We start from the raw sequence: 10,331 nt of genomic DNA on the forward strand, positions 1-10,331 counted from the left end.
AAGAACCACAAGAGATCCCCAGTCCTGTACTCATATGTCCATAAATATATACTGCCCCCTCTCTGCACATGTGGATGAGGAGCTCCAGATGTGTGTGGTCCACCTTCATCGATCCCCCTCTCCCACTACTTGAACTGATTATCGATCAGGGTGCCCTTCATCTTCGCCTTCTTGGCCTCCAGCTCGGCCAGCTCCTGCAGCCTCCTCTTGCTCATGCCCTTCCTCTCCAGCTGCTTCTCGATCACCTTGGCGTTCTGGGCGTACGAGTCCGCCACCTCCCGGGCCTCGATCTCCTCCTCCTCCTCGTCGATGGTGGACACGGTGACGGAGCTGAACTTGCCCATGTCCTTGGTGCGCTTGGTCATCATCACCCGGACCTTCTTGGGCGCCTCCGGCTGCTTCTGGCTGTACACGCTGGTGTTGCCGAAGCCCTGGCCGAACTTCACCACGGCTCCGTCCACGATGAAGGTGGCCGGGTTGTTCTTCTCCTGGTGCTGGTAGAAGAGCAGCAGCCCGCACTTGCCGCACTTCTTGCGGTGCTGCCTCTCGATGCCCTCGGCCCTCTTCAGGTACGCGTTCTCGTCCACCTCCACGTTGCAGAACTTGTGTGCGTGTTTGGCGGCGTCGATGACCCGGGCTCGGTCCCGGGGCCTCATGGGGAGCTTCTCCAGCTGGCAGTCCAGAACCAGAACCATCTGGCCGCAGAGGCAGTAGTAGACGTGGAGAGGCTTTTCTCCGTCGTCGTACTCCTCTCGGTCTCTGGTGTCCGAGCACACCACACTTCTGGACACGACCTTCGGCATGTTTAAGCTCTTAAATGTAGAAGAATTCAATAATAATGTTGTTGTTGTTGTTGTTGTTTGCTTACGACGAAAGAAACACGACCGGAGTGCGTCGTTGTTTCTGTTCCTACAGGGAAGTGTCTCCGTGTATTTCCTCCGCGTTATTAGTTCCGCAGGAAGCCGAGATTTCAAAATAAAACCACCTTGTAGCGGTTTACAACATAGACATATATACATGTATATATATGCCATATATATATGTCTGTGGTTTACAATGTGATGTCTGTTTTTATCTTTCTTTTAGAAAATGTTTTATCTCATATCTACGGAAGCGTATTGCATTCACTTGAAATTGTATTTTTTTTTTTGTTTTGTTTTTTCTGAGTCATTTTTTTCTGTTTTTCGGACTAATTTATTTTCTGAGTTTAGAGAGCATTTGAAACAATAGACGCATTCATTCCTTTACTTTGATCTGGGTTTAAGACACTGGGAGATAGTCCTGTCTTTAAGTCATATACGCAGATGGTATTATCATTAGTTTGTCGACTCTAACTAATGAGAGGCACCTGAGGACTTTGGGAGTCACTTGCAGGTTGGAGGTTCTCGCGGGAGTATCACGATAATTCAGAAAAAAAATTACTACGAAAAACAGAAAGAAAATTACTTAGAAAATCAGGGGAAAAAAATAATCAGAAAAACAGAAAAAAATATTCGAAAAAACAGTTTTTTTTTCCAAGTGAATGCAATACGCTTCCGTATATATCCATATTATACTATTTATTATTATTATATTTTATTTTAATATTCCTATTCTTTTGTTATGTGTATTTGTTTTATTGTTGCTGATATTTGGTGGTTTAAATTGATCATTTTTCACTGTATCGACATATTTGTACAATGTATTGTAATGTTTGTGCACCTGAAATCTGAGCAATTAAAAAATAAAAAATAAAAAACCTGTAGCAGTCATTATCTTATTCTTCTTTTTATTTTATGGCAGATTGCAATCATTTACTCCACCTAGAGTATGTAGACATGGGTGTAACACTGCTATCAAACATGCGTATATAAGATACCCAACTAACCTATCCTGACTTTACTACATCCTGTGATATAACTTTGTATCCTTCAAAAATTCTGTGTATCTTTTATCCCTTTTCCAGTCGTCCCCACTATTCCCTCCATTCTCCACTCTCTACCGGCCTTCCTGATCCTTTGTATAAGCCGTTCCCTCTCTTCTTTATATTTATTACAATTTATGTGTTCTACATTTTCTATTGTTTTGTAATGTGAGCATTCTTCTGACCTATTTGTACCAGATATGAAAAGAGTTTTGTTTAGACCTGTGTCAGAAATATATTCAAATACACTAGGAGAAAGTAATATATTTATATTAAATGCAAATACTGCATGTTTTTTGCCCCAGACTGCATGAGATTAGAATTGGACTATATCTCAAAATGTGATGTGATCCTGATTCTATAAATCCTAATACTACCCAGAATCCAGATCAAATGTTGCTTGTTTGGTTTATTTTGAAACTCTAAAGTGGAGATTAGGATAGTTCTGATCTAAAAAAAAATCAGGATGATCCAGAACTTACTGGGAAGGTGGATCCAGCATGAATGTAGAGACATGTAGCACACATTTAATCATTATTGTATTAAGTGTTTGCATATCAAAGTAAAACAGATCATGCACTAGAAATTAAACAATTACCCAATAAATTGATATTTTTCCATCTGTGTTGATGAAATTACTTTAAACCAACAGATTGAGGCCTAAAGACTGCAAATCTAAAATTCTCTAATCCTGCTCTTGTGTTGTCTGGATCAGTATTTATCTGGGACAGCGAAGAACAATTCTGGATGATTAAAAGGTGACAAAGAGATGAGCAAGACATTTACTTCCAACTTGGCAGCGTTTGCATGTTTACTTGTAAAAATCCTTCAAATTAAAAGTCTTGGAAGGCAAAGTTCATGTACTCATGCCTTTACTCTGACACACTTGATTTGAACCAGGAATGTAACCCAAAACTTGGCTGACAAACAAAAATAGCACTACTTTCAAAAAGAGACTTAATGCTTTTTTTTATTAAAGATACTGAAACGATTGTATGTCTTACATGGCTGAACTTGACCTTTGAGGTTAAACCATTTTTATGAAATCAGGACTCTGCGAGACTCACAGGGACTCAGGTTTCAGCTTTTGAGTGACCTTGCTTCGATGACTTTACACTGCATCAGCACGCCAGTATCAAACGCCTCAGCTCAGGTTATACTGAGGCATGGCAACTCAAAAACAAGACACAAATCTGTGTTTAAGGATAACTTTTATTTCAACATTGAAGACGAGTACAAAATAAACAGCAAGTAATCATTCAAAGTGGGTCCCCACAGGCGCCATCACAGGGGCAGCAGAGGCTGATGCTGCACACTCCTCACTGGCAGCAGCTGGTGTCGCACGTCTTCCCTTTGCACACGCAGCCAGAGGCACACTTGGTGCAGCCGGATGGGCAACAGGGGCAGCAGCCTGCAATAAGAAACAGATAGACCAGTGGTTAAGGGTGTGTAGCCTGGAAATGAAATTAAAATAGACAAGAGCTGATGCCACTAATTCCAGGACATTAATATTAAGACATTTTGAGAGCATCTTTACAGAAAAAGGTTGGTGAACTGGGTGGATTAGAATTTACACATTGTACGTGGCAGCTAATTAAGCCAATTACAACCACCTGGGTACCTGCCTACAGCTCATGTAACAAGGTGATTTTAAGACAGACAATACCATAATTAAAGTGCTGAATTTTAAAGAAATTACACAAGTGAGCCATTTAAAAGGGGAATATAAAATTATATATTTAGTGGATTGGGGAGAAAACAAAAAAGGTGCGTTTACCCTGCTATTTTATGTCAAAATGGCTGCTGTGAAGAAGTCTACAGCCAGACTGGGTTCAGATTAAAACAGTTACTCTCTACAGGTCATCAGTGTAAGGATGTTATTTGACTTACTCTTCTTGCAGCTGGTGCAGGAGCAGTTTGTGCAAGTGCAGGATCCTCCGCAGTTGCAGGTTCCACCTTAAAAAAAAAAAAAAACACAACAAAATCAGGTAGATGAGTTTCACATCAGCAGCTAATAAGAGATAAATAAGAATATTAAGCCACAACCAGAGAACACTTACTCTTTGAGCAGTCGCAAGGGTCCATGTTTTCAGTTCAGGTGATGTCTTCAGGCTCTCAGTGTGAAGATGTCGTGTCTTCAGTGTCGAGTCAGTGTTATGGTCTGTCAGGCAATGGAGCAGCTCTTTTATAGCCACCAGGGAACAACAGGACCGGGTGCAAAAATGCGCCTGTCACGCTTGCACGCAGGCGCAGCAGACGATCACATACGAGTCTGTGCACACGACATGAGCGGAAACACAGAGAGTCCCAGGCTGGGAAATTACGTAAGACCCCCGGACCCCCATTTATACCCCCTCCCTGGAGACACTGCACCCCCGGAATAATGAACGTGTTTACAGGAACAACATTATTGTGTGTGTGGCATGTAGAGAGAACATTCACCTGTTTAATTCCCAGGTGTGTCCGGACACTAAACGCCACCTGTTCGCTTTTTTCTTTACACTTGTGCAGTCAGTACGTTAGATGGGAGGTTTATTGATGCTCTTTAATGTGGAAATCCGTGAGCACAAATAGTGGTGTGCACAAATCAATAAGTCACGCGCTCGGTGTGCGCACGGGTACGGAATGAGAGCGCGTGGAGAGATGATGCGTTCACGGGTACGACTTCCGACGTATGTGGGCCCCTGGAAGTTAATAAAGTTATATTATAAAGTAATGTTATAATGAGAAATGACTTCATTAAAGCTCAGACAAATAACTGCTGTCAAAGAAAACAACCCACATAATGTATAGATTGTATTTAATTATATTCTGTGTTCATTGTTATGCACCAATTTACCAAAGTAATAAATCTGATTCTGATAATTATCTGGTAAATTCTAATTCTAGGCCATTTTGTTATATTATTATTAATATATTAGCCAGTTTACTCCCCTTTAAGATAAGATAAGATGAAATAAATATATAATACAGATATAGTAGAGAATATGGTGTGCAAGACATTTAAACAGTATAAATAACTATACATGTGAGATTATTACAATAAAGTAATTCTGATTATGATATATAGATATAAGGGCAGTCCATTTACCATATTTATACACTGCACATATTTAAAACCATTCATTTTGTGCTTTTATTTAACTAGTATAGCAGCCCAATATTGAATTACATACTCATTTTATTCTGAAGGCTTGTTGTATTTCCAGAAAAACTTTGCTTCAAAATACAAATAGATGAAAATATAAAGTATATACATCCTGATATTAAAAGGTTTTTAAATCAACCACGTGTCCTATAAGTGGATTTACAGTTGCACTGACCTTACTCTGATTAATTTATGTCGATAATAGAAATGTCAATGTCATGGTGAGGTTTTCAAAATAAACAGTTATTTCCCCATCGCATGTAAACAGTGTTTGGGCCGTGCTTCCAGCTCTGTGCACACGGTTCAAACACACTTTTGTCTGCGGTGGTTTCTGCACCCGGAGCTCGTGAGCAAACCAAAGTAAACAGCCCATTGTAATGTGCTGCCTTCAGGGACCGGGCTGCTGTGGGAAATATCTAACTCCCGAGTCGAGTGCGTGGGACAACTTCCCCCAGAGATCGCACAGAATTATGGTGTGTTTAAACCCATCGAGGCGTTTATTAGTATGTATAATGGTATTATAATTTCATGATGAAACCTGCTGGATTTCCACTGTTTACATTCCCTGCCCGCGGAGGTAGGAGGTTGTGGTGGGAGCCTGAAGGCAACATTGTCCCCCCGCCTTTGTTGATACTGGGTTGCTTTTTTGCGCTCGCCACTGTCCGGCTGTGCTTTTCCACTGAAGTAACAGTGCGAGGCAGTTGTGAGTTGAGTCATTAAAGGGTGTAACTAATGAAAGCTGTCGGGAAAACACTAAAGTGTAACTTGTGAAATAGCAACTAGAATACCAATGAAGAATGATAAAATAACATCCCAGACGTTGTTACATGAAATGTGGTTCCTGAGAAATATAAAATGTGTTTCTGTGTATTGTCAATGTCTTGTTTTGTAGGTCTAACGGGGGACAAATTCTCCATAAGATGACCAGCGTTATAGTAATAATATTACAGTAATAATATGACTTTCTAACTAGTAAGTTAGTAGTATAACTAATAAACAATCCAATCACATCCTTGGATTCATTTTTCTAATCATGAAGGAACCTTCACTTCATTCTTTCACCAATCCACACACAATGCTGACAAAGTCAAAAACAGGTTTTTAACTTTGCATTTGCTACTGATTACGTATGAGGCATTTGAGATACTGATATCTTGTTAGAAGATAATTATGGACCACTTTGATTTGTCATTTTGCCGTATTGTGATTATAGGTTCTGAAACATATCCAACACATTTCTGTATGCACTGCAGTTTCATGAGATGACGACGAATGTTAGGAATTGAGTAAGAGTGGATGTGACTGTGCTTGCATGTGCTGAATTCTGCTGTTTCATTTTGTGATTATTCACACGGACTCTTTTTGCTTACATGTAACTCAGATCACATTGTTTTCCTGACAGTGTGAACAATTCTTTCATATGTGCTCCAAATCAGATACTGGTCTAATTCTTTGCACCTCTGAATGCATGTGACTTTTACGTCACTATAGATCTTCGTTCCTCATTCAGGTCACTTCAGGATTGTGACCTTTTCACACTGGAATCTGATAACAGCCAAGATTTGATCTGATATTAGAGGATTAATGAAGTGTTATAAGTATAATAAATGCAAAAACACTCCTTAACTAAGCTCTGTGAACCCTGATTCCTCATTTTGTCCGTTAAGACTTAGTTTGGGTTCTGGCTCAGAAACTTAAACACAAATGGTATTAATTTATATTTCCTCCCATGTCACTAGTTAGTTAAAACATTTAAATATGTGGTCTATAACTTGTAAACACAACTCCCCATGTACAGCCATTAACAGTCGGGTGCTGGAAGGTCGCAGGACTGTGAACTTAACAATAATTTTTTCGCCTGTAGCTTCTTCAGGTTAACTTAACTAAAACAAAAACAAAAAAAACAAAAAAAATTGTAAAATTTGTCTGTAAATTAAAAAAAAATTAAGTTTAAAAAAGTTTTTTACTGAGTGAACCTGAAGAAGATGCAGCCAAAATGCATTGTTTCCTAATAAATCAAAGTAAAGTCATTCCAGTGTGCGCTATTTAATTTGGATTTGGATTATATTGGTTTTGATAAACTGAAGATGCCCAGTGTTTTCTAAACCCAGAGTCCAAACGATGATGATTCACTCTGTTTTTCTGGGACACTGGGGTTGGCATCCATAAATAATGAGCAGAGAGGTCTGTATTGAGAGAAAGGCACGTGTGCACACTGCACAGGGAGGTGCTGTTTGTGTCAGAGGGCTCTAGAGGGAGACATCTACACATTTTACAGAGGAAGCTTTCAGTAGAGCTTTGCACTGTTAAAACTGGTGGTTCCCAACCTTTTGGAGTCGGGAACTTCCGCCAGCAGAGACTGTTCAGGGAATACTGTAATATAACACACGAAAGCTACCAAACTCACACAGGAGGACCATTGTTTTGCCCACAAACAGAACAACAACTAATTTGATTTTGGGTATATTCAGAGTCAGCAGTCAAAATGTCTGCTTTAGGCCTAAAATAACAACAATAGATAGAAACACATTCTCATATTACTGATGTAACCAGGTATAAAAACAGGTTATGTATCCTATATTAGTGTTTTTGAGTTGTCTTGTCCCCTGTTGATTGTCATTAAAAGGTTGTCAACCCTGAGAGCTGCTTCCTGTCTCTCATTCCACACTGTTTTTCACAATTTGTTGTTTAATTTTATCATCCACAACCATTTGACATCCTCAGGAAATGATCTTGCGACACCCTTGGGGGTCCCAACCCCCAGTTTAAGAACCACTGAACTAAGATAGGAATGGAAAGCAATCAGGGTAAATGACAACCTTCCACATTTACTGTCACATTTAGAAGTTAATGGGTGGAAAAGTGAAGGACACAACACATAAACTTTACATAACCAAAACATAATCTACTATCTAATGTAAACCATCCACATACAGTAGCTGTACATTGCATTAGAGATATTTGTGTAATCAATACAAGTGATGATGGATAAAAAATAACATCAGCTGCAGAAAAAGGAGGAGCTCTTTGCATGAAAACATTCACCATCTTGTTTAGCTTCTCTGCGCAGGTCCAGTCCTGCTTATTCTGAGGAGAAGAGATCACATCGCTTCTCGCTCTCTGACAGCATGTACGTTGTTGCCTGCGAGTGTTTGTGTGCAACAGGTCGGAAGAGTTGACATACAGTCAGACACTCTGGGTCTGATGGGATGTTTAACGATCAAGAGGCGATAAATACTCTTTCCTCCTGTTAAAATTCACACTCACTTATGTACGTGTGTGTGTGTGTGTGCAAAGGGCAGACAGCTCAGGGGAGAATTTGATCCTAAAGCCCAGCATGGGTCAGGGCACATGCACTGCAAAAAAAGGCATGCTTACCCTCACAAGTGAGTTTATTTGGCATTAAAACAGATCTAAAAACAGGAAATGTAAGGTTTAATTGCCACAATGCCATTTCTGATGACTTATGGAGTTCAATATATACATAAAACAACATCAGATTATTTCACTTTTTTCAAATAAATGTTCTCATGAAATAATTACATTTCTCTAAATCAAATCATCAATATTTAAAGGCAGCAGGGAAAGATTCTTTCATTCAAACCCTCCTGAAATGGGCAGATCTTGCTGGAAGATCCAGTCTTGCTGTGTCACTGAGCTACTTGTTATTTGCTGAGCATGCTGGTATCTCCTTCCAGCAGGCCCGACACGTCTATCTCCCTGGATCCCCTCAACATACTTTACTGCCTCAGTAAAATAAAGCAAAGAAGACTTTCCCTCTGAATCTCCACCAGCTTCCAGAAAACATTTACACTAGTGGAAAACGTATTGGATTGGATGGTAAACTCATATCAGCAGCGTGTAATTCATCCACCGCTGAGGGCCACGTGCTTTCTGTCACAAATCATAAATGCTGGAGGAAGGAGGACTCGTTTACTTTCTAGAAAGATTCACATGCTTTTGACGTCTGGCTCTCGTCCTGAAGCAGGTCAGTTCGGCTATGAGCTCTTTTGGAATTCCTAATTAAATAATGCTTAGAAAGCATGAAACGGCTTTTTGGAATTTCTTAATGTGACCACAGAGATTAACACTGAAACAATAACAGTTTAACACATCTGACATCTGGGTGAATAAGCCTTTAGTGTATGTGATATATTTGGTTTGCAGTGAAGGCTGTCCTGCAGCAGGTGCTTCGTTATCATTATGCTGCTGTTTCTGTTTGTTTACCATTTACAGCAGGAATATCTATAGGTGTATGTTTTAATGGTAATTATTCTGGAATCACACAGCTAAGAATGTGACTATATTTATGTTGCTTTTATCTTTTAACCATCTTCAAAATGTGGTTGTCTTGTGGCGACTACTTTGCTTATATCCTGTTATATCCCGTTATATCCTGCATGGGATTTCCTTAGCATCACTTGGGGACAGATTTGTTTTCTGTGAGCAGATTCCTGCAGTTATAATCCTTTCAAAAACTCCACATAGCTATATGTTGGCTGACCGTATTGCTGACAGTGCCCCCGTTTGTTTGCATTGTATGGTAAATCTACTACAGCTGAATAGACTGATTGGGTCTGAGAAAAGGTCATCAATCAAGTTTAACAGGACTTTAACAGATGCAGCTTCTGATTACCAGCTCAGGACTTTGGTCTAATCATCAGTAAAGTGATGTGGTCGCTCACAAACAGTCAGCATTAGTGGAGGACCACAGGAGCTGTAGGGTGAAGAAGGACAGTTGTATTTATAGACAAGCCACATTAGAGTGTTCTGAGCTATGAGGACACATGTATAGTGACTTGCATTAAGACAGTGGTGATTTGTACAGGTAGGAATATTTAATTTGACTGTCTTATAACTGTGCTTGTTGTTTTTTCTCCTTCTGTTTCACTGTTTCATGTGTTGCAGTGTTAAATGTCGACATAAACTATGGCCAGATTAGTCTCAATAGAAAACATGGAGAAGAGAATAATCCCAAAAAAGGATCAAATGGAAGCTATTGATGTATAAACCTTAAGCCTCACGGTGTGTTTGAATTGCAAAGTGATTCAGGTCGGATCTGGATTTACAAGCCTTTGAAAAAATCCTCACAAAGACATGATAATTGCTACCTTTGCACAGATATGTGTCCAGTTCTTTCCCTTCACATTGGCCATTAGTAAGTAAAGTAAAGTAAAGTTTATTTATAAAGCACATTTAAACACAGCTATCACTGACCAAAGTGCTGTACAGAATAAGAAAAATAATAAAAAGTCAGCATTCAATAAAATAAAACAAATT

General features: G+C 39.6%; 3 protein-coding genes across 5 annotated transcripts in view; 1 reads left to right on the plus strand and 2 right to left on the minus strand.

Moving 5' to 3' along the window:
- Nucleotides 1-6: 6 nt before the first annotated feature.
- Nucleotides 7-936, minus strand: cunhxorf56 (chromosome unknown CXorf56 homolog). The gene has a single exon (XM_035665711.1). It carries the CDS (start codon nucleotides 801-803, stop codon nucleotides 126-128), a length of 678 nt encoding a protein of 225 aa, XP_035521604.1. The 5' UTR covers nucleotides 804-936; the 3' UTR covers nucleotides 7-125.
- Nucleotides 937-3,097: 2,161 nt separating this feature from the next.
- Nucleotides 3,098-4,125, minus strand: mt2 (metallothionein 2). The gene is made up of 3 exons (XM_035665093.1): nucleotides 3,964-4,125; nucleotides 3,794-3,859; nucleotides 3,098-3,314 (listed from the first exon to the last, which is right to left on the minus strand). The coding sequence occupies exons 1-3, from the start codon at nucleotides 3,986-3,988 to the stop codon at nucleotides 3,223-3,225; spliced, it is 183 nt and encodes a 60-aa protein (XP_035520986.1). The 5' UTR covers nucleotides 3,989-4,125; the 3' UTR covers nucleotides 3,098-3,222.
- A 4,015-nt stretch (nucleotides 4,126-8,140) lies between these two features.
- The window catches only part of LOC118330175 (lathosterol oxidase-like), a 4,525-nt gene continuing 2,334 nt past the window's right edge, over nucleotides 8,141-10,331 (plus strand). The window contains exon 1 of one of the 3 annotated variants that reach the window (XM_035664624.1): nucleotides 8,141-8,181. The gene's annotated coding sequence lies outside the window, so the exon portion shown is untranslated. Of the gene's footprint in view, nucleotides 8,182-8,208; nucleotides 9,040-10,331 lie in introns of those variants that run through there. The other 2 variants (XM_035664625.1, XM_035664623.1) reach the window with 2 other exon arrangements.

This window comes from Morone saxatilis, unplaced genomic scaffold, assembly GCF_004916995.1.
Source record: "Morone saxatilis isolate NCDOM2014 unplaced genomic scaffold, NCSU_SB_2.0 Contig2, whole genome shotgun sequence".
Lineage (NCBI taxonomy): Eukaryota > Metazoa > Chordata > Actinopteri > Moronidae > Morone > Morone saxatilis.

What these genes read in the sequence shown, in the direction of transcription:
- cunhxorf56 (XM_035665711.1), bottom strand. Translation starts at nt 803, where the DNA reads ATGCCGAAGGTCGTGTCCAGAAGTGTGGTGTGCTCGGACACCAGAGAC.
- mt2 (XM_035665093.1), bottom strand. Translation starts at nt 3,988, where the DNA reads ATGGACCCTTGCGACTGCTCAAAGA. An exon ending in CCCTTGCGACTGCTCAAAGA is followed by an intron (nt 3,860 to 3,963) that starts GTAAGTGTTCTC and finishes TTTTTTTTTAAG; the next exon opens with GTGGAACCTGCAACTGCGGA. An exon ending in CTGCACCAGCTGCAAGAAGA is followed by an intron (nt 3,315 to 3,793) that starts GTAAGTCAAATA and finishes TTCTTATTGCAG; the next exon opens with GCTGCTGCCCCTGTTGCCCA.